Here is a 22,817-nt window from a genome sequence, read left to right on the forward strand (position 1 = left end):
AAATGCTAACTCCTCACCTCCCCCACTTCCCTGCCTTTCTCATCCTCCCTGCAGCTGCATCCAGCCTCTGCGTGGTATCTCAATTAACATTCATCTAATCAGGACATCAGCATCTCTGGAAGAGTCTGCATTGGCTGTAGAGGTTGAGCACTCAGTTAACCTCCCAGTGCTCTGCCACTGGGGCCCGTTCATTTAATTACACCCAAGCTGCTCCCCTCCTCAACCTTTTAATTGCTCAGGACAGAGGAGAGCGTGGTAAACAGGTCAGAGATAGAAGACATTAGGCATTGTTTTGAGACAGTAAAGATGGTTTTAAACACCATTCAGAAGCTTGTTTTATGTAATTGCTGAGAAAAGGAGGGCATTCAGGAGGGGCAGCAGGGAACACTCGAAAGGGATGCAGAGTAGTTTTTAATTAATGAAAAATTACTTGAAGCCTAATTCCTTTCTTTGAGTTCTCTACTGAAGGACACAGTCTTCAGATCTTTCCCAGAGTTTCAGATCAAGCCATAGGTCCTCTGTAGCAATATTCTTGATTTAATCAACAAGTTGGGAGACCAAGAGAATAATAACAAAAAAACCCACCACCACCAAAAAAAACCCAAACAGACAAAATCCAATTAACTCTCCCAGAGCTCTTTTACTTCTGAGGTGCTATGAACAGAACTAAAAAGCAGAGGTTTATGTGTTCAGATCTCAAAAATAGTTGACTTGATTGAATCCTTCAAAAAGCACTGATGATTCTTTCATGTAGCTTTGAAAGGAAGAGTTTGGCATAAAAATGAAGGCTGGAAGATCAAGGAGAGAAGGCAGAATGCTTGTGTCTGATCCCTGACCCCAGTTACACCAACTTTAGGTGAGATTAACACCAGTGTAAATAAGAAGAGAAATTCAGGGTCTGAGCATGCAGCAAAGGCTTATTCTGGGTCGATTTTCATTTTGAAGGCTTAGATTGCTCAGGCTGCTCTCAACAAGTGCTGATTGGGTTTTTCAGAGCACAGCCCAAAGTCTGGGTTTCTTTCCCCTTACCTTCACTTTACTGCCCTGTCTGTGCATCCAGTTAGCCAAAATACTGGAAGGAGAACTCTGCCTGGCTCTCAGTCCATCAAAGGAAATAAACCTGATGAGGCCAGGGCAGGGGGTAAAAAACCTTGGTAAACCACAGGCAAGGCTGGGAGAAGGGATGGCTCTCAGGATCTACTGGCTGGATTAGCAGTGTGATCCAGGCACAAGGCCTGGGGCTGCAGTGACAGAATGCCTCCTGGGCTTCCTAGCTGCTTCATGGCTTCTGCACTGAATTTTTGTTCAACAGAGTGCATGGTGATAGAGGCAAAGACAACTGAAGTGGCATACAAGAGGCCCTGAGGAAGAAGCAGAGACATTTTGAGGAACTAGAGCTTCTTGGGACCCACTGTGGCTGTTGATTCAGCAGTCTGAGGGGAACCACAGTGGCAGTGATAAAGTTGTTTCTGCAACAGCAGAGTTGTGTGGGACTAAGATCAGCTGAGATCTGGAAGAGGTGTGGTGCTGCACCTGCAGGACAGCCTCCTGCAGCCCTCCAGGTAGCAGACACAGGCAGGGCTTGCTTTCTCTCTTGCCACAGAGCATAGAAGGGATGCCTCTTGTCCCTCCAAAAGTGAGGGCTGCAGGCGAGTTGCTGGCAGCAGAGGAGTTCTCAGCAAGCTGCTCTTTCCCACTGCCCAGCTCCCCACTGAGTTTAACAAGATTGTTTCTTAGAATAAGCATCTCATTCACAACAAACATCCTCACTCTTTGATGTATTGGTGGTGCTGCTGTTGTGGTGTTTGAAATACCTCAGGTTTGTGCTCATAACAAGAAAACTGGCCACAGAGCCTTACTGTAAGTTGATGAGAAAGAAGCAGTAATTATTGCTCTCTCCTCCATGGGAGGGTAAACTTCAGATGCTAATGGCCTCCAGAGTATTGACTGATTACTCACTTTGGGGTGAAACAGTGAGGGGAAAGCAAGGACCTTCCTTCTCTTAAATGCTGCTGTGTTCAGGGAGCTGGGCAGGAAGCATCCCAGACCACATAAGAGATAGCTGCAGCAGGCTGATTTTGTACTAAGAGAAGAAAGATTTTTGTGGAAGGAGGAGAGACAGGGCAGATGTTTTCCTGGAATGGATGAAGGTAGAGAATGGTGCAGGTACTTATGCATCATCAAGTTTGACAGCATACATGCAGCAGTGAGTGGGTGGTAAGTGGTGAAGACAGAGTGCCTGCACATTTTGTTGTTTGCCTGGTAAAGCCTCTTACAACAGTTTACCCACAGAGCCTTGTGTGGGATGCTAAGGACTTCTCACACCTTCTACTTCTTCCCTTCCCTGCTAAACTTCTAAGCTTTTACAGCAAAAGCTGTCTCTGAATCCAGGTCTCTGTGGGCATTGATCCCTTCCTGGTTTTCCAAGGTGCCAATGGGACACTGAGCTTCTGTAAATGAAGTTTTGAGGTGAGGAAGAGGGAATGAAGGTTTGTAGCTTGGCCAAATATTAGTGGTTTTCCCCAGGGATGAGGAAGGATTGTATCTAAGGCACCAAGGCAAATCTCGTGTCAAATTCTGATTCCCTGCTCCCACGCACTGCCCTGCTGGAACTGCACAGCAAAGTCCAGCAGTGTTTTCTTTTAACAGCATGGGTTTTTTTCCTTAACCTTATTCTCAAGCAGGCCTGAGGTATTTTAATGGAAATTTCCTCCTAGTAAAAAGACTGCAGTGTGCACACATACCAAAAGCTCTTGCCTCGGACCATTAACACTGAGTAAAACTAAATGCAGCCCAGCAGCTGATCCTGCAGTGGGAACACTGAACTGTAACACGTTTCACCTAGCCTACAGTTCAGAGAAGAGATCCCAGGTACAAAAAGCTGCCCCATGTTAGCAAAGGTAGAAACGCTGATTGACACCAGTAAAGAATTGGTTTGGCCAGTTGGACCTGTCCAAAACTCTTTGAGCTGTTCTTACTCTTCTGGCTACCCTTACTGGCCATTAATTCCCTACCCAGCACTCATTTGTTGAAGTGTCCCTTGCTGGAATGCTGACCAGCACTCTCTGTCCCTTTTTGCCTGTCAGCTTTCAGTCTCTTTCAAACCTCAGCAAAGTTCTCTCCTGTGCTTCCTAGTTACTTTTCTGTCATCTGCTATTGAAGAGCTACCTGCTCTTTAATTCTGTTGCCTGCCCAGTGTTTTGAATCCCTTCCACAGCCTCCAGTATTTCTCGTCTGTGTATCCATTCATTTTTGGACTGTGATCAAATCTACCATTCCCAGGTCAGATTCAAGGCTCAGTTGTGCCGTGCTCAGATTGCGGTCTGCAGGACTACAGCTTTCCTGGCAAGGTGCTGAGCCTTGGAAGGAGCTCTCTGAGACAGACTGCCTTCTGATTTCCTTTGCTCTAGGAGGCATCAGGAGAAAAATGATACCACTTACTCCAAGCCAACTTTGCTAGCTCAGCAACACAGTGAAGGATAGTCTTGAATCACCTCTCTCACCCCAGGATACAGGTACCCATTGGGCACTGCTAAAACCTGCAGCTGGGAGAATGTGTTCTGTGGTGGTTTTAACCCACCACATGCTCCCACAGACACATAAAGCTGCAGTGAGTGCAGCCTTACCTCCCCTGATCCTCCAGCAAGGACATGGGACCATGATAAGCTCTGGTCCTTGGGGCTCAGCTGCAAGCTGATGGACCTGGAGTAACTCTACTGCAACAGGAAAGTGGATTTGTGCTTAGAAGCAAGTATGGCCCTTTGGACTGGAAGTCTTCCAAGGGTTATTTGTGCCCCCTGACCTCATAGAATCAATGAATCAGAATCATTAAGGTTGGAAAAGAGCTCTAAGAGCACCAAATCCAACCTTCTAAACACCTCCATCTGTACTAGACCATGTCCTGAGGTGCCACATTTACTCATTTCCTAAACACCTGACCTTGTGGCACTCTTCCTGCCAGGTCCTGCTAGGATCCCCCTGCCTTTTTTTGCATCATATCTTCTGAATAAATGCCTTGTGAGTGGGGCCTTCTCCCTGTCAGCTTTTGTCATGAGGAACTGTTTTTCCTCTATGTTTCTACCTAGTTGGCTTTCCCTCTCTTTTTGTATCCCAGCTGAGCCATTTTCTTTTCTCCCCTGTTTGCACTTAACTTTTTTCTTCTCCTCTGCTTGCTTTTAGCACTGCTTTTAGCACTGCTATTATCCTGAAAAGTATTTCAAAGAGATTCAATTTGTCTGAGAGAGGATGTGAGGATTTAGGGTTAAAACTTGTGTGAGGTCCCACAAAAAGCCCCACTTGGACAAGAGTGATCTCTTTGCCTGGAAGTGTGCATTTAAATGTTGTTTCTATTTATTTCTGTGCTTCTTCTTGCCAGGCTCTTTTTCTAAGTCCCTGATCCTGCTGCCACAGTGACCTTTGTGTTTGCAGAGACCTTTTGAAATCAAAGGGACCCTTCACAAGCATCTGCCCATCTGGAAGTGATTGCAGAAGTGGGTGGGTGAAGGGCAGATTGGGAGCCTTTTGACTGTGAACTGCAGAGTCTGAAGTGTCCCAGGTCCACATGCCTGTGAAAGAAAATCTGAAGTGTCCCACACTACATCCTCATCGGGGGCAGGAACACATCCAATGTGCCCACAAAAGACCTGGAAAGTAAGAGCCTAAGCAACCACATACACCATAGAATCACAGAACGGTTCGGGCTGGAAGGGACCTGTAAAGAACACCTGGTCCCAACTGCAGTTCGATTCACAACCACCTCGTGTTCAGAGGACTCTCTGCATTTGTGCAAGCAGCAGAGCTGGAGTTTGCGGCCAGCGCTGCCTTTCCTCGTTCTAAGGAATGTGTGGACAGTTGTGCATCCCAAAGGAAAAAGCCGAAGCCGCCCAAAGCGAGCACAGCAGAGCCCGGGGCTGGCAGGAGCCGATGACCCTCTGCATCCCCCGGCACCCAGCCCAGGAAAGCTCCTTCGGGCAGCGCTCTCCGCCCCGACCCCACGACGGCCGCGGACCGGCCGAGCAGCGCCGCGGGCCGGCGCTGGCCCTTTAACGGCGGGGCGGTGCGCTGCCTCCGTGGGGCCGGTCCCTGGGCCGGGGGAAGGAAGTGACGGGCGGGGGGCGAGGGAAGAGCCCGCCGAGGGCTTGAATGAAAAGGGCGAGCGGGCGGCGCGCTGAGCCACCCCAGCGGGGCCGGGGCTGGTGCCGGTGCCGGGGCGGGCTGCCTTCCCTCGCCGCTCCGCGCCCGCTCGCCGCCCGCTCCGCGCCCCCCGCCCCATGCCGACCCTGCCCTGAGCCCGCGGCGGGCGCGGGGGGATGCCCGGCCCGCGGCGCCGGCTGCCGGCGCTGCCCGCCCTGCTGTGGCTGGCGCTGGCCCCGCTGCCCGGCGCGCCCGGCCCCGCGGCCAGGGCCGAGCTGCGGGTGCGGGTGCGGCTGCCCGGCGGGCAGGTGACGGAGGAGAGCCTGCAGGCCGACAGCCGCCTCGACTGCATCAGCCTGGAGCTGCGCACGGCCGACGGCGCGCTCGTCACCCTCACCGCCGACTTCAGACAGGTAGGGAGCGGGGAGCCCCCGGGGGTCCTGCCCCGGCATCGCCTGCCAGCGCCGCGCACTGCGCCCGCCCCGCAGGAGAGGCGTCCCGGGCACCCCAGGAGGGTGTGGGAGGTCTCTGGGGATGCGGGCGGCTGCCCACGGCTTTCGCCGAGCAGGACATGTGCGCCGAAAGCCTGTCCCGGCGGCGGGGAGGGCAGCGGTGCGGTGAGTCGCGGCGTGTTTTGCGGATTGGGGCTCCCGCGGTGGCTCCTGGCTGAGCTGGAGGAGAGCGAAGCCGCAGGATGGGAGGTCCGGGGCAGCCGGTGGGCTCAGCCAGGGGAGCGGGTCAGGATGCTGCTGTCTGTCTGCTGTGGGATGAGTGCTGGTGGCATCTGTACATGAGGTCCTTCCGGACCTGGAAGTGGCTTGGAGCCTGGGAAAACCCTGGCTGAGGGTCCAGGAGCCAGAAGCCTCGCTGAGGAATGGAGGAGGGTCCTTTGGCGTGTGCAGGGAAAAGTCCGTCCAGCTCAAGACACGGTTGGGATCGCTGTGCGCAGTCTCCGCCGCGCAGTACTCGCACACGCATAGCTCCGGGCAGGTTGCTGTCCCCAGGGCTGTTACACCTGTAACCTGGGCTGCCTTTGTGATGACAACAGCTGGTAAAGATCCCTGTGGGATGCGTGGCGAAGCCACCTGGCAGCTCGGTTTCTCTTTGCTGAGTTGTGAGCAGCATCGTTTTGCATGGCACATTCCAGCAGCAGCTGGACATGGGGCATGGCCAGGGCAGGAGAGTGTGAGGTGAGGAGAGCTCACCTCGTCCTGGCTCCTGGCTGGGTGTGCTCATGCTCTGCTGGAGCTCTGGGATGTCTCTCCACAATGTGTGTGGAGTACAGTTAGTACCTTAAGTAGTCTCCAGCTCATCTCTCCAAGGAGGTGATACTTGCAGAGCAGAAGATAGTAGCTCTGGGCCAGCATGGCATTCTTTAGAGTGTGCCAAGCCTGCCTGGATGCAGCAGAGTTTCTGTTGCACAGGGAAGAGCTGCCTGCAGCTCTGGGGATGGCACAGCTGTCCAGGTGGCACAACATTGCTACTTTGCTCCAACCCTCCATTCAGACTGTTTGCTCAGGTGGACTTTGGTTTGCAGTGGGAGGAAGCTGAGATCTGTGAGATAGGAAAGTTGTGTCCCAACCTGTTGTGAACCTTGGAACCTTTTGTCAGGGGTTGTTATGGTGCCTCTTTCCCTCTTGGCTATGTGCTTTGGTCCCAGTCTCCTTGCAGGTCTTTCAGATAGCCCTCTTGCATCTGGAGGGTGCAGGCTCAAGCCCAGTTCTTTTTGAGATGCTAGCAGAAGCCGTGGTGATTTTGGAGGTGATGGCATGTGCAGTGCACTCCAGCACACTGCAGGGAGGCAGTCCCATAAAAAAAGTTCCAGAGAAGACCCAGCACACCAGGGAAGTTGAGGAAGGGCCTGCAGGTTGCAAACTGGCATACCACAGTGTATGGCCAAGGGAAATCCAGACTCACTACAGGTCCTCTAGGTAGGCCCTTTGGGAGCCTGGGGACTTCTGGTGTCCTGAGCTGTTGATCTCTTCAGCATTTTTCACTTGCTTCAGCTCTTCTTGAGGGAAGCTTGCCCTCAGATCTCACCTACAGTGTATGTTAGCTCTTCTCTTACTCTTATCCCTCTTACAGTTGAGCTGCTTCTTGGGAGAGATTCTCTGAAGGTATCTTGACTTCAGTATGTGAAATCCTTAGCTCCATGCATCCCCTCAGCTCCTGCTGGAAAGAGACAGGAGATGGTCCCTGGAAGGCTTTGCCAAGATTGGAGCTGCAGAAGTCCATTCCTAATCTTCAGCTTTTGGACAGTTGGATACTGGCTCTCTCTGTTTTATAGCTTTGCTGGAAAATAGTTGAAGGAAGCCAAAAAAAGGACTGAGGAGATGAATTTGCAGGGCAATGAGTAATGAGCAATGCAATGAGTGAGCCCACAGCTGCCTGGCCAGGCTTCCCCTTCTGACCTGTTCTGGCTGCATGCAGGCATTTCTCTATCCTGCTCTGTGCTGGTGCTCATCTCTCTAACATTACACAACTTCTTCTCACCAGAGAGAAGGTTTTGAGGCTCTGAGCCTTGGCAAGAGCAGCTGGGGTTGTTGATCTGGCTTTCACAAGCTAGGCTGTGTGGTCATGCTGTGGCCAGGACGCTGGAGCTTTGCACAAATGATTTTTCCACTCCTCTGGCCTAAACTGCAGGGGATTAGTCCAAAAGCAGATTTTAATGTTTTTCATTGCTGACAAGGAGCTGCTACTAGACCAGGGACTGGAGAAGAAGGCAGTTGCAATGAAAGGGTGGTGGTTCATTTCTCTGCTCTGACACTGGTGGAAGCTAGATGAGACTTCTGACTTCTCTTGGGTCTTCCAGAGAGGTGAGATTTTAATTTCTCTTCCACTCATGCCTGCCTTCCAGAGCTGAAGCAGCCATGTTCCCAGAGCACACACAAAGCCCTGTTTTTTTTCCTCACTCTCTAGTGCAGCACACATGGGTCAGTGGGAGTCCAAACTGGGACAGTTGTGCAGTAGTGAAGACCATTTCTTTTCTTGCAGTTTGAAAGAATGGGATTGAAACCTTTCTTCTTTCCCTGTGTGGTATCGTCAGGCATAAGATATATGGCAAAAAACGACAGTGAGGGGAAAAGAGCAACCCTAAATGTTGGGTCTAATTTGAGTAGCATGATCTTGCCAGTTGTTAAAGGGTGGCCTGAGAACTAAGTGGGTGGTTTTATTCCAAGGTCAGCACAAAGATACAGAAAAGTTTCTTTCTCCTTTTGATTGCTGGAAAAGTTGTGCTGGAAGCACAAGGGAGGAAGCATGGGTCACAGTGTTTTAACACTTGCACTGCCAGAACTTTTGGGTTCCTGGTGTGTGCAGCTCTGGAGTCATCAACACAGGAAGGACATGGACCTGATGGAGCAGGTCCAGAGGAGGCCATGAAGATGATCAGGGGGCTGGAGCACCTCTGCTATAAGGACAGGCTGAGGGAGCTGGGGGTGTTCAGCCTGGGGAGGAGAAGGCTCTGGGGAAACCTTAGAGCAACCTTCCAGTACCTGAAGGGGGTTACAAGAAGGTTGCAGAGGGACTGCTTACAAAGGCCTGCAGGGATAGGATGAGGATGAGAAATGAGAGAAGAGCAGATTTAGATTGGATGTTAGGAAGAAGCTCTATACCATGAGGGTGCTGGAGCACTGCAACAGGTTGCCCAGGGAGGTGGTTGAGGCCCCATCCTTGGACGTAGTCAAGGTCAGGCTCGACAAGTCTCTGAGCAACCTGATCCAGTGCTGACTGCAGGGGGATTTGGACTAGATGACCTTTGGTGGTCCCTTCCAGCCCAAACCATTCTGTGATATTCTGGGGTGGTGTTTTGAGAATTTCCTTATGCCAGAAGTCCATCCTGTTAGTTGCCAAGTGATACAGGTGGTACAGGAAAGCATCTGCCCAGGGATATCTCTGTAATTTGGAAAGCAGGCTCTGCTCTGTAGAGATACCAAAACTATAAAAGGAAGGACATCCAGTACCCTCTGGGAGGGCAGGAGGGATGAGGTGGGCTCATTAAAACATGATGTTTGTTTCCCTGAGCTGTAGGGAGGTCTATGCTCTCCTTAGAGCTCATCACTCAAGTATGGGTACATGGCAGCTGTGCCACCCATGATGGCTGCGCAGTGACTGCTGAGCTGTGCCCAGGGCTGAAAGGCTGAACTCCTGCCTTATGGCCAGAGATGCCCTTCAGCTGACTCCATGCCTTTGGGGAAATCTTCTTAAGTAGTTTCAAAAGTGGTTTCTGAGAGTTACTTGTAAGCATGGCTGAGGTCGTGGGTGCTGAGTGTTAGGATGCTTAACTAGAGGATGTTTTCCCAAGTGTCTCCGAGCATTGTGAGGGTTTCTCAGTGCTTGTAACAAACAGAGTCACAGACTCACAGAATGCCAGTTTGGAGGGGACCCTAAGGATCATCTGGTGAAAATGGAGTTGCAATGAGCTGGCTCAGCACCCTGCCAAGCTGACTTTTCAAACTGCCCGAAGTAGGGGAATCCACTGCTTCCCTAGGGAGATGATTCCAATCTCTAACTGTTCTCATGGGGAAAACTTTGTGAGTTCAAACCTCATTGCTCCTGAAAATGTACCTTGTTTGTTTGTTTATTTTTTTCCCTCTCCCAGCACATCTTTAATTTGCCTTTGTAGATAAGGTGAATGTGAGGCTACAAGAGACATCAAAGTGTCTTCCTTCTAGCAGTTTCCAGTAGGAAAGGGGTTAAAAAAGAGCATAATCCCCATCCCATCAGGGTAACTCAGCTGGCTGGACCCCCAGTGTGGATGCAATAGCACGTTCTCTGTTGTACAAGCACAACTTCTGGCCAGCTGTAGCTGTTCCCTCAGGGCAGTGCAGACACTGCCCTGACCACAGCAAAGGCTGCTGACAGGGTAAGGAATTGGACCCAGGAGTGCTGGTGCCACCCAATGCCCCAGGCAACATGTCCCCTTTGTGTGTACCCCCAACTCTGAGCAGCCATGTGACAGCAAAGACAAAAGTGGGTCCCACAGCAGCACTGATGTCTTGGGGGGAGTGAAATTTGGCAGGAAAGCTGCATGGGTTGTGGGGAAGAAGGCATTGAAATAATTTATTTACAATTTCCCTGGGAACTGTTTTGCTCCACTCAACGTGAAGCTGAGATGCTGGGCTCTGATCTAGACCACACAGGCTTGTAAGTCTCTACTGGATAAACCCTAGAAATGGAGGTTGAATTGTTCTTGTGCCCCAGATGATGGTCCCTGAAGGAGCTGGCTGAGGACAGTGTGAGCAGGGAAGAAGTTGACTGATTTCCCTGCTCCTCCTTGCAGGCATGTCTTTGCTGGAAGTCCCTTTCTTAGGTGCAGGCAGTCAGGGTTGTTGGGAGCTCGGTGCTCTGATTTCCTCTCTGCCTTTAGGAAAGAGGAGCTGCTTTGCTCTTGCTGTGAAAGCCAAGGCTGTGGTTACCTCCAGTGCCATGGTTTAGAGCACAGCTGCTGAGCTCGTTGGTCTCTGTTACATCAAACCTAACCAAGGGCTGTAACTGTACCCAGCGCAGGAGAGAGGGGCAGGGCCAACGCCCCCAGGATGAGTTCATCCGGAGAGTCCCCACACTGCAGAGGCAACGTTCTGCTGGGGCAGTGTTCTGCTGGGGCTTGTTCCCTGCTGGGAAACTTTGCAGAAACCCAGAGCTGAAAGTGCTGTTTGCTGCCTTGGCGGGGTACCCACCTTGGCACTGATCCACCCTGCTCCTGCTAGTGGGAAAGGTGAGGTGGCTGGGGAGGGAAAGGCTCTGAGTAGGAAAAACTTCTATGGCTCTTTCCATGTGAGAAGCCTCACGTATTTCTGATGTGACAGGCTTCAGTTCTTGCTCCATCTGAGGTTGCACAGCTAGAGCAGGGGAAAGCAAAACACGGCTACCCCTGCTTGCTTTTTCCAGCCTGAATGCTGATTGTACAAAGTGAATTGAAATGAAATCCACAGCCAAAGAATATGCCAGGGTCAGCTACTGGGTTTAATCTGCTCATCCTTGGGCACTGCACAGTGTGGGAGCTTACAGCAGGAGAGCTCAGCTAGGATAAATGTGGATGGGAACAAGGTTGTTCCAGTGGGGCCAGTTTCTCAGTGGGAATTCTCCCCATTAAAGCTGTCAAAAAAATGATGACTCCATAGTTATCTCACAAGCATTTTTGCTATCTCTTTCTTTCCAAACCTCCTGCATGTCTTGCTCTTGTGAGTTTTCAGGCAGCAAATGCATCGAGCAAAATCATTTCTCCTATGCTGGGAGGGAAACACATCCCAGGCTGCAGCTGTTCTTTCAGCTGTCCAGATGTGCACTGAATTGCACACACCCTTTTCTGAGCATGGAGGAGAAGGCAGGGAATAAATGGTGGGCGGCAGGGAATAAATGGTGGGCTGCAGGGAATAAATGATGGGCTGCAGGAGCTAGTCTGCAGAAAACTCCAGCTTAGCTTGGAGAGAGAGAGAGGCTTCCTTCTTGGCACAGAAAGAGGTTTGGAAGAATCTGAGTTTGAGCCGTACAGGAGGAATAGCTCAGGCCAGGAGGGGAGGGGTGATCTTAGCAGCTTGGCATAGCTTGTGCTTGCTGGTCCCTAGCCACCAATCTGTCCAGTTCTCTGTGGAGATGGCTCTGTTAAGAAGGATGGCTGAGGTGGTGCCAAATGGCAGTAACTGCCCTTCAGCAGAGGAGGAGGCACCCTTGTAGCAGCAGGCTCTGACACCGAGATGGGGTGGCGGGCTCTCACTGAGTGTACCAATGCCCCTGAAGCCAGAAGCCAGCTGAATTTCTACCTGCATAGAAAGCAATGATGATGTGTGCCAGCACAGGATATGGGGAGCTTTTGCTTTTGAACAGGGTATTCTGTGCAAGTAACACTGGACTCCTTTCCAAGCTGGCTTTGGAGATGACCTACAACCCAAGTCAGAAGCTCTCTAAATAATGCCAAAAATATTGACCTGGGCAGAAAAGGAGGTCAGCTGCAGCTAATCATAGTAGTTCCTTCTGGCTTTAGTAATTGATTTTCATTTCTGTTCTACATGCCATTGGGTTAAAAAAATGAATAATTTCTTCACCAGAACACCAGTTGCTCAGAAGTGAGGGAAAGCAGAGGGAATTTGGGACTGCCAACCCTAAGTAAAGCCTGTGTAAAGGCTATGTGATATTTGTTTTACCAAACAAAATGAGCCTTCTTGGAGGCTTGTCTCCCTTCTTGGTAAAGGCCAGAAACCTCCAGCTGCTCTTTGAGGAAGCCGTGGATCTGGGATGTGACCTGGCAGTAACTTGTCCTCGCCCCAGTGGGATTTCAAAACCCTTCCTTCTTTACAGGCACCAGTTGGTATGCTGCAGGCTTTTGGGTGAGACTCCACCTGGGACTCCACCCCTGTGCTCAGCCAGTAGAAGTATGAGACCTTTGGTTTTGTTCTTTTGACTGGAGCCTTTCTCTTTGACCCCCAGCTTCTGGGTTCACCCTTCTGATGCCAAACATCTGTGACTCAAACTGTTTATTTATCTCTTTTGCTAGGAGGTGAAGATTTTCCGTGCCTTAATCCTAGGGGAGCTGGAGAGGGGCCAGAGCCAGTTTCAAGCTCTCTGCTTCGTCACAAGGCTTCACCGCAACGAGATCATCCCCAGCGAGTCCATGGCAAAGCTGCGGCAGGTAAGAGGCTCCCTGCAGCTGCCTTCAGGGCCAGCTCCATCCTCCAGTCCATTCAGGGCTTTTTACAGCTCTCTGGATACTCTTCCCAGGCTGCTGCCCAGTTATTAGACCCTCCTTTGACCACCCCTCCTGCTGGAGAGGCTTAGTGTTAAATGGAGATCATCAAGAGTGTTCACAGATTGCATTGGGTTGGAAGGGACCCTCCAAGGGCATCTTGTCCAAGCCCCCTGCAGGCAGCAGGGGCACCTCCAACTAGAGCAGGCTGCACAGGGGCACATCGAGGCTGATCTTGAATGTCTGCAGGGACAGGGCCTCAACCACATCCCTGGGCAACCACTCTCACTGTGCAGAACTTCCTCCTGGTGTCCAACCTAACTCTCCCCTACTGCAGTTTCAAACCGTTGCTCCTCATCTTATCACTTGAAGCCCTTCTAAACAGTCCCTCTCCAGCCTTCCTTTAGGTCCCCTTCAGATATTCTAGAAGGGGATATGGTTTTGTTCATCTTAGTTATATCCAAGGGTAGGTGGATGACTAGAACAGTCACCATGCAAATCCCTGCCCCACAGTGCCCAGTGAAGGAAATACTGAATTGGAACCATTCATCAGGGCAAAGCATTAAGAAATGATCACAGGCAAATCAGGGCACCCTCATCAGCATCAGGAAGTGCCTTCCAGCCTTCCATCCAGACAGGATGCAGGTACATGTGCAGAGGAACATCCATCTGCACGTCTTATGTTGTCATGAAATCATGACATGGTACAGGGAATGATTGGCTGGAACCAGGATTTAAGTTTTCCTCGTTTCATCCTCTGCAGAAGAATCCCAGGACAGTGCGGCAGGCTGAGGAGGTGCGGGGCCTGGAGCACCTCAGCATGGATGTAGCTGTCAACTTCAGCAAGGGAGCCCAGCTGAGCTCCCACATCCACAATGTCTGTGCAGAGGCCAAAGAAGCAATTTATACCCGAGAGGAGGATGTCAAATTTTGGCTGGAGAAAGGTAAGTTTCTCTCAGTTTCCTTGGAACTGCTCCTGTCAGCAGGTTGGCACTGCTGTGATGGCTCCTGCCAGGTTTCTGGTGATAGCACAGATAATTTTGGCTTCTTGTTCACTGTTTTTGCCATGGGTAAGGCTGTGTATAGCTTCCTGCACCTCATCCAGTCTGGCCTTGAACACCTCCAGGGAGGGGGTGTCCACAACCTCCATGGGCAACCTGTTCCAGTGTCTCACTGTAAAGAATTTCTTCCTAATCTCCAGTCTAAATCTGCCCTCCTGCAGCTTCAGTCCATTGCCTCTCATCCTGTCACTGAACACTGCCTAACCTCGTTCTCCTCAGCTGTCCTGGAGACCCTGCAGACTGCACAGCAGGTGCTGTGGTGGTGCTTTCCTTTGGCCTTGCCTTTCAGCAGTGCCCTGAGCTGTGCCTCTCTTGCTTTCTCCCACAGGAGTGGACGGCTCCATGTTCGAGGTCCTGCCACAGACTTCTGATCTGCCTGACCTGCAGCGCTGCAAGCTGTGTGCAGACCTCTGGAAGCCCTGCATCTGCAGCTACTCTCTGAGCATCGAGTGGTATCCCTGCATGCTGAAGTACTGCCGGAGTCGGGATGCTGGCGGCAAGGTTTCTTCTTACAAGTGCGGCATCCGCAGCTGCCAGAAGGGCTACACCTTTGATTACTACGTGCCACAGAAGCAGCTCTGTCTCTGGGATGAGGAGACCTAGCAGAGCCAGGCCAGACCTTCCCAAGGGGCAGCTCACCTGCCTCCTGCCACCATTGGTGATGCTAAGGGCCTCCTGGAGCTGGCTGCTCCAAAGAAGGAATAAGGTTCCCGGCGATGCCTTGTGCCAGGAGAGCTCTGTGTGTGTGCCTTCCCTCCTGGCCCCTTCTGAGACTCCTTCCCCACCTGACAACTGCCTCATACTGTGACAGGTGGGCTCAGTTCACGGTGTGTTGATGCTCTCCTGCCAGCTGCCAGGAGATGTAGCTTCCTGGAGGAAGCAGGAGATGCAGGTTTTTGGGGTGCAGCACCAGGAGGGCTGTGTTTTGCCTGGCTCTGGAGTTGTGAGGTGTGAAGAGAGGGCAGCTCTAGATCAGTTGGCAGCCTCAAGCATGCTGATGAATGGTCAGGGCAGGGAGAGAAATGGTCTTGATGATCTGGGTTGTCAGACATTTCTGCCACTGAAGAAGCCCCTTCACTGCCTTCACATCCTGGTGACACAGCAGCATTTCCCAGTGGGAAAACAGCTGAGTGATTGGGACCACATCCCCTAAACAAGGAAGGTACAAAGCCTACCCAAAGCAAGAGCCTGCCTCCATCTTTTTCTAACTGGCTGTTACTTCCTTCCTGTGGCTAGAAGATAACATGGGGGGGATATATCCCAGCAATAACTTCTGCCCCTAAAGGGCTGGCAATTAGGGCTCTAATTAATCCCTGTTTAGAGTAGTGAAGGCCCAACTTTTTGTGTTGGTCCTGTGACTCTCCCACTAAGAACTAAAAAGGCAAACCAACATCTAGAGCCTTGTGGCTACCATGATAACATCGTGGCTGCAAGGGGGGAGGAGGATCCCAGGTGGGTTCTCACTGTTGTTTTGAAGCAAACATTCTCCATCTCTGTCCAGTTTTATGTCCTACTCTGCCACCTATCCACAAGAAGCTCTTGGATAGTTTCTACTGCTCTGCTGTGCCTTGTTTTCACCTGTATGTAAAGCAGGGACAACATTGAAGCTGACCTTGGCCCTGATATGTATCTAGAGGGCATCAGACCAAAAAAACACTGCAGGAAGTTCTTGTGTCCTCTTCAATTCGAGTTAGAACAAGTAAGGAGGGGAGAAAGGTTGTTGGGGGTCATTGTGAACTCCTGTACCTCCTGGGGAAAAGCCTTCACAATGTGCCTTTTTGCCTAAAATACAGGAATTTTTTTTCTGACAGAAGAAATTTGGTCACAATTATTTTTGTATCACTCACAGGAGGGGAGAAAAGAAAGGTATTTTAATATTGCAACATGAAGTAAAACACACTTGAAATGAATTTTTTTAAGCAAATTATTTATCATTTGTAAGGTAAAATAAACTGATTTTTTTTTTTTTTAAAGCATCCCTGGCCTGAAAGATTCTCTGTGCATGATTCAGTTGTTTGGGTTCTTGATTAAGTGTTGTTCCTCTATGGGTTAGCCTTAAGCCTGCACCTAGGATACTGAAGACTTATGGCTGGGGTGGGAACAGCAGCCCCACCACAGCATTTATTGATGTGGTTCTGCATCTCAAGCACACCATCCACCCAGCCCTCAGCAGGGAGGCCCTTTAGACTCATCACTATCAACTATGGAAGCTTGAAGCCCAAGCTCTGGTGAAGTAAAGAGCAGTAGAGACAGGTCCTGGGTGCCTGCTCTTCTCTTTGAGCAGTGGTGGGGGTCCCATGAGGGATATTATGCAGATGTGGCTGGAGGCTTGTCTGGGTCCAGCAGCCTCAATAAAGAATTCTTTGTCTCTTCCTCGGCAGCTACAGCAGAGGGGAGATGAGAGTGGAAGAATTTTGGGCCAGCTCAGAGCTCTTGGCTGAATGGCTGCTGGAGGGAGAAACGTGGAGTGCTGATTCCCCCTAGTGTGGTGAATGCAGAGATGGGACAGGGACTTGTGCAGCTCCAGCAGCTTGCCCTCTTGCTGTGCATTCTAGCAAAGCTGAAATTGCTTCTTTTTCACTTACATGGTCACCACTTGCAGGCCTGTGCTCTCTGCCACTTTGGCTACTGCTGCAGCAGGACGCTGTGGGACTTTGCCCTTGTAGCCAGAGTTAAATCCAGCTGTGAGGTAAGGTGGAGCATGAGCAGAGAGGGAGAGGACTGCAGGAGAGCTGTGTGCTTGCAGCTGGGAGCCCTGTGCAGCATATTTCCATTGTTGCCTCTTGTACAAGGCTGCTGGAACATGATACCAGCTTGCTCTGGGAGCACTGGGTCATACCTCAGCAAGCTTGAATGTGCTTATTTTGTAGCACTGGGGCTCTGGATCATACAGATAGCTTAGTCCTTCCCTGGTTCTCCTGGCAGCACCAAGCTAGGGCCACCTTGGGAAAGCATCATGGTGCACAGCAGCACCAAGCCATTGTCTTGGCTCTGGGGTGACAGAGGAACCTGGTACCAGCTGGACACGGCTGGGAGGGCAGGATAAAGGATGCTCTGAGCTTGTGTGTGCAGCAGGGCTAGTGCTGTGTTGTGGGAGCTCCAGGGGTGGTGGATAAGTGAGGACATGGACTCCACTGTGAGCAGCATACACTGAGCTCACCTTGATGGTCATTCCTGGATGGGAGGGTGCTCCAGTGGAGCTGGGCTTGGAGGGGAGGTGAGCACCTGGAGTGTGTCATGGAATCATACAATAGTTGAGGTTAGAAGGGACTTCTAAAGGCCATCTAGTCCAACCCCCCTGCAGTCAGCAAAATTGGAGAATGTGTTGGAAGGGACCCTCAAAAGTCATCTTGTTCAGCCTTGAGAAGAGAAGGCTTAGGGGAGGCCTTGTTACCATGGACCAGTACATAAAGGATGGCTGCCAGGAGGACGGAGACTCCCTTTTGAGAAGGAGAGTCCCATGGAAAAGATAGGTGATGGGGACAGGTTACTGCTGGGCAGATTCCCATTGGACTCTAGAAGATAATTTTTCCCAATGAGATTGGAATCATCTCCCAAGGGAAGCAGTGGATTCCCCTGCATTGGACAGGTTGAAGTCTCATCTTGCCATGGTGCTAAGCCAGCTCATTTCAACTCCACTCTCACCTAGAAAGGTTGGAGCAGGTGCTCCTTGGGTCCCTTCCGACCTGGCATCCTGTGATCTTGTCCCTTGGGTGTGCTGCAATATGCCCACTCACCAGCATGTGGGATGGAGGTGGTACCTCGGCTTTCCCAATGCCCACTGCCCATGCCGAGGCTCCCGGGGGTCCCATCCTGCCCGGGCAGCCCTGCGGGCACAGCTTGCGGTGCAGGTTTCCAGGCTTCCACCAGTGGGTGCTGGCGGAGCGCGGCTCTGCCCCGCGCAGCGGGAGGGTACCCGGGCAGGGACGTGTGCGGCCCCCGGCGCAGCTCGCAGCCGCGCATCTTGATCCCTGCAGGATCTCGCTGGCTCCCCAGCATTGCTAGAGGAGAACTGCGGTGCAATGCGTTTGTTTTTCCGAAGAAAAATCCTCCGAGCGCTTCAGCAACACCCTGCAGAAGCAGCTGCGGCAGGTGGAGACAGGAGACCTTCCTGGCACAGAGAGAAGGTGCAGCTGGCCAGGAGCAGTGCTGTAAATCCTTGCTGCTAGCAGTGGGGGATTTTGCAACACCTTTCTGCAGTTCATGCTTTCAGGCTCCTCCGAAGGCCATACTCCACAAACCAAGTGCTAGTCGCAGAGCTTTTCTTCCTCTGAGAAGGGAATAAATGTCGGCAGCAGGAGTGGAGGAGCTCATGAGGACAGTGAGGATGGGAGCAGATGAATCATTCCTTGGTGACCATGGTAAAAGAGCAGCTGCATATCTGCTGGAAGCTAGGAGTGATCATCTCAGGGCACAGTTGAAGCAAGCCTGCCTTTGCCTGGGGAGGGTGGTCTTGTTTCCACAGCAGAAAGAAGTGATGATGCTGTGCTGCTTCCCCTCCTTTTTCTCTCTGGGTAGCAGAGCTGTTTCAGGCAGTGTCATCTTTTCTCTGCAATACCACAACACTGATGCCAAGGGTACCCAGGTGAAGGGCTTTGCTCCCACAGCTGTCTGGGAAGAAAAGCACCTATTTTCCCCCCCCCCCCCTGTTACTCCACTGTCCACAAAATAATGATCAGAAAAAACAGAACTCCCACCAGCTGCAGCTGGGACTGCGGTGGATCCCCGGCTGTGTATGGCAGGGCCAGGAGAGGGCACTGCGGTCCTGCCCGTGGCCGGGCCAGCATCCCAGGACAGAGGATGCCCGGGATGCTGCCCGGCTTGAGGTGCCACCGGGCACGACCTGACTCCATTGGGCTCTGGGATAGGCTACTCGGTAGCAAGGTACCAGGAAGCAGGGAGTAAAGATCGGCACCAAGTGAAAATGCCAACTGTGGTACAAAAGATAGAGGAAGGAGAATTCTCCTGCTCCTCGGCTTTTCCAGGACCTTTCTCTCACATCCCAAAGGCTCTTAAAGCTGGCTGGTTTGACGCTGTGAAGACACCTGATCACATCAGCCTTCAAGGTAGGGAAACCCCAGACGTGGGGGTCGTGCAGAAAACACCCAGCAGCTGCCCATGTACGCCCTGAGAACTAGGGCCCGAGTGGCTGGGGTTCCACCACAGGCTTGGGATCAGCGGCAGGAGTCCAGCCCCTCCAGCAGCTCCAAACGCACTGCCTGTGCAAACCACCCCCTGTCACCTCTCTGCTTCCTGGAGCAGCACCAAAGCACACTCCTCAGAAATTTCCCCCTCACACCCCAGCCTGCAAAATGTTTGTCTGACCCGGGAACTTCCCCTCCACCCTGCCTTCCCCCTTCTATCTCTCCATGCTTTCCTCCCCTTTTTCCTTGTCAGAGTTTCATTTAGCACATCCACCCTTTCCTCCCTTTCCTCCCAGCGAGGTGCCCTCTCCTGAGGATGTCCTCAATGACCACGCAAGCCCAGACTGGGCTGCAGGTGAGGCTGGGGAGCCTGCCCGCCCGCCCACCCATCTCTTCCGAGAAACCTGTCTTTCCAGGGAGGGAGAGCAGCATGTGGGAAAGCCGAGAGCCCTGGAACGTGAATGAGCAAGGGAGAGATGAATGTGTGATAGCTTGTACCTGGCAGCTAACAATCGAGCCTGTTAACGCTTTCAGGAGGGGGTTGAGCAGCGCTGCAGCTCAGATGTTCTGCTGCCCTGAGCCGTGCCAGGGGTCATCAAGGTGCTGCAAGGCAGGGACAGGGAACAATCACGGCGCCTGGGTCCCTCAGGGTGGCTGTTGGTCCCCATGGAAGCACAGAGCCTAGTGTGAGGATCTGGACTTTGGAAGCTTCCTACCAAAAAAAAAAAAAAAAAAAAAAGGCCAACATTAGGGGATTTTTCTCCCTGGCTTCGCTGAAAGTCAGTTAAACAACATGGAAAAGGAGGAAGGGCTGTCTGCTACTTCTCTCCTCTTCTTGGGGGACTGACATGCTGCAGAGAGCAAAAGTCAGGAAAGGGGAGTCTCCATGTGCTGACCCTACCCCTAAGGACACAGGGGTGTCTTTAGCCAAGCCAGGTTACCTTTGTGCTCTTAGCTTTCCTTTTCCTGCTGATTGTTTCACATGGCATCATTCAGGGTCAGCCCTCACCTAGGGGGTGCAGGGACTCAGCCACACAGACTGCTCTCACAGCTGGCTCTGGGCAGGCACAGGATTTATCAGAGTGGCCAGAATCGAAGTGAAAGGACTGCTTGCTGGAGGAGCTATTCCTGCAGCTTGGGCACCTTCCCTTCTGGGTGCTAGTGGCTGCTGTCCAGCCTGCCTCGGTGCCTTGGCCTCTCACACCTGTGCACAGCAACGGGCAGAGCCAAGAGCCTACCCACAAGGGGTCAGCTCCGATCTGGGGGTGGTGGAGAACACCAAAGCCCCTGCAATCCCCACCTCTGGCAGGCCAGCAGGCAGGTGCTGTGGGGTGTATCTGAGCAGCTGAGGGCGGGCAAACCACCTTCCTTCCTGCCTCCTTCCCACCCCACCCCACGCCCTGGTAGTGCTGCAGGGACTCATCCATTCCCGAGTTACTAATATGCAAATGGAGGCTTTTGCATGGGCCGGGCGCCAGGCTGCTGGGTGTCAGGGCAGCCGAGGGAGCCGGAGGTGGGGCGAGGCGTGGCACGGCGCCGCATGCTCACCTGGCCCTGCATGGCAACAGGCAATGGAGCTCTAGGTCCCTTCGGCGGCGGACCCACGCCTGGTTCGAGAGGCAGCGGGTGGCAGAGGAGCGAGGGCAAACTGGCAGCCCCTGGCAACCTGGGGCTGGCGGCAGGAGGCTGGGCACACCGTGGATTTCCCTCCAGCAGCAGGATGGTGAACCTGGAGTCTGTGCATGCAGGTAAAGGGCATTTGAGGAAGGATCGGGTTGGAGCTCACCAGGTAGCTAGGATCGTGGACTTGGGCAGAAAACTGGGATTGCTCTGATTCCTGCAACCTTTCCTCCCGCCTTTCCCTCTGCTTTTCTCTTGCTGGAGTCAGCTATCACAGCCTGGTTAAGTGCCCACATTCCCAAGTGGGGATGGATGCTGCCCTGATCTATGCAGGGCACTGCCAAGCTGTGTCCATGTTGTGGGTGCACTGCACACTCTGCCAGCCCTAACGTGGGTTGTGGAGCAGGGCACAGAGGTCTCTTGGGTACCTGGGAGATGGACATTTAGTGCCTGACCTGTGGGTGCAGTCACTGCGATAATGCTGGGAGGAGTGAGAGAGGATAAACTCACAGAGGGATGTGGCAAGGGTGGAGGAGCCTGCGTGTGCACGAGCACAGGATGGGAGGTGGGCTGGAAGGAGAAAAGTTGATGTCAAAGTGGGAAATGGAAGGAGAAATTAATGAGGATGGAGCTGTAGGAGGTTGGTTGAGTGAAGAATGAATGAACAAGGAGACTCAGAAAGAGAGAGACCTCTTCCAGGGAGCCTGGTCCAGGAGCACAGCTTAGGCAGGCACACATCTTCTCCAGGCAGAGCTCCCCTCTGCAATTAGCTGGGGAGCAAGAGCAACCACTGCCAAATCCTTTGGAGCAGTGCTGAGTTGAAAAAGTGATTTCAGCTTCTGCCTCCACCTCAGGCCCCCATGCTCCAGGGGAGGGATTGTGTCCCTGGGCATGCTGGAGATGAGGGTGACACAGAGGTAGGAGTAGAAGGGTGTCAGCAATGAAGGCCAGATCCTGACAACCCCTTCCGTGGCACTGGCAGGCAGCAGGGTGTTGGGGATATGGGAAGTCTGTGCCCTGCTCATCACCTGTGTCCAGTGCTTTGTGCAACACAGAGCACTGTGTTGTCCCCAGGGAGGGAGCGGATACCTCCATCGAGGTGTCCCAGGCGCATTCCCTTTGCATGTCTGTTGGCACACTGCAGTCAGCCTCAGGGCTTTGGTGATCCTGCTGTGTGGAGGGGCCATGGGGGCCATGTCTGGTGCTTCTAGCCCCTCTGCAAGCTCACAGGCAGGCCTGCAGTGAAAGACAGATGTTGTGGTGATGCCATTGGGCCAGCAGAGATGGCCAAAGCCTCTGCTCCATGCCTGCATTGCCAGGCTCTGGAATGCCAGCAGCCCCTTGATGGCTGGTTGGCACCCCATGGAGCAGGCTGGCTCCCGTGCCAGCCACAGGGAGGGCAGCTGGGGAGCCCCCGGCACTGTGGCCAGCCGCAAGGAGAGGCTGTGGGGAGCAGGAGGCTCCTGGTCTTGGCTCAGCCTGTGAGCCTGACTAGTCTGAGCACCTGCACTGGGTGTGCTTCTGTGTGGTGTCTCTTGGGGACGCAGCCCCCGCAGGCTGCTATCCACCCAGCTGCTCTGCTTGTGGGCGACTCTTTCTTCATGAGAAGATTCCCCAGATCGATACTGTGCCCTGTGTCAAAGCCAGCAGCAGCAGGCCCAGCCTGGGGTTGGCCAGGTGCAGGCTGAACTTCCATGCTCACATCGTCCTTCCCTGCCACCTCTCAGGGGAGCCTAAGCTTTGCACAGACGTTTTGCAGGGAGGGAGACCAGCCTGGCCCCCACCACTTCCAGCGCTGGTGGGAGGATGTTTCCCCAGCCTCATTCCATACATTCTGCCCTGAAGAGCATGGCCCTGCAGTAAGCTGCTTGCAGAGCTGTGCTCTGTTTCTTGCCTGGCTGTGAAGGGAAGATGCAGTGTGCAGGGTGAAGGTGGCTGCTCGTGCTCCTCCTTCTCTGCTGAGAAGGTTTCCCTGCAGCAGTGTGTTCCCTGGCAGGTACCACTGCCTCCTCCCCAGGCATTTGGATATTTCACCTCCCTGCAGCCTCCAGAGGGGCTCTGGCACCTAAAGCACAGCAAATTCAATAGGCTGCAGCTAATGGGCTTAGCCAAGCTAAGTTCCCACCACCAGCACCTTTGAAAGTCCTCAGGGTGGTTCACCCTCGTGCCCGTGTCTGA

The 22,817-nt window shown here is 52.7% G+C and overlaps 2 protein-coding genes across 2 annotated transcripts in view; both read left to right on the forward strand.

Moving 5' to 3' along the window:
- The first annotated feature begins 5,309 nt into the window (after positions 1 to 5,309).
- On the forward strand, positions 5,310 to 14,478 carry OAF (out at first homolog). The gene is made up of 4 exons (XM_054395717.1): positions 5,310 to 5,546; positions 12,626 to 12,760; positions 13,578 to 13,758; positions 14,204 to 14,478. The coding sequence occupies exons 1-4, from the start codon at positions 5,310 to 5,312 to the stop codon at positions 14,476 to 14,478; spliced, it is 828 nt and encodes a 275-aa protein (XP_054251692.1).
- A 6,003-nt stretch (positions 14,479 to 20,481) lies between these two features.
- The window catches only part of POU2F3 (POU class 2 homeobox 3), a 45,921-nt gene continuing 43,585 nt past the window's right edge, over positions 20,482 to 22,817 (forward strand). The window contains exon 1 of the mRNA XM_054395645.1: positions 20,482 to 20,767. Within this exon, the coding sequence (XP_054251620.1) occupies positions 20,482 to 20,767 (286 nt within the window). The remainder of the gene's footprint in view (positions 20,768 to 22,817) is intronic.

This window comes from Indicator indicator, chromosome 34, assembly GCF_027791375.1.
Source record: "Indicator indicator isolate 239-I01 chromosome 34, UM_Iind_1.1, whole genome shotgun sequence".
NCBI lineage: Eukaryota > Metazoa > Chordata > Aves > Piciformes > Indicatoridae > Indicator > Indicator indicator.

Excerpts from the sequence above, each read along its gene's own strand:
- OAF (XM_054395717.1), top strand. The coding sequence starts at position 5,310 with ATGCCCGGCCCGCGGCGCCGGCTGCCGGCGCTGCCCGCCCTGCTGTGG. Across the intron at positions 12,761-13,577 it reads CCATGGCAAAGCTGCGGCAG|AAGAATCCCAGGACAGTGCG; the intron begins GTAAGAGGCTCC and ends CATCCTCTGCAG. Across the intron at positions 13,759-14,203 it reads CAAATTTTGGCTGGAGAAAG|GAGTGGACGGCTCCATGTTC; the intron begins GTAAGTTTCTCT and ends TTTCTCCCACAG.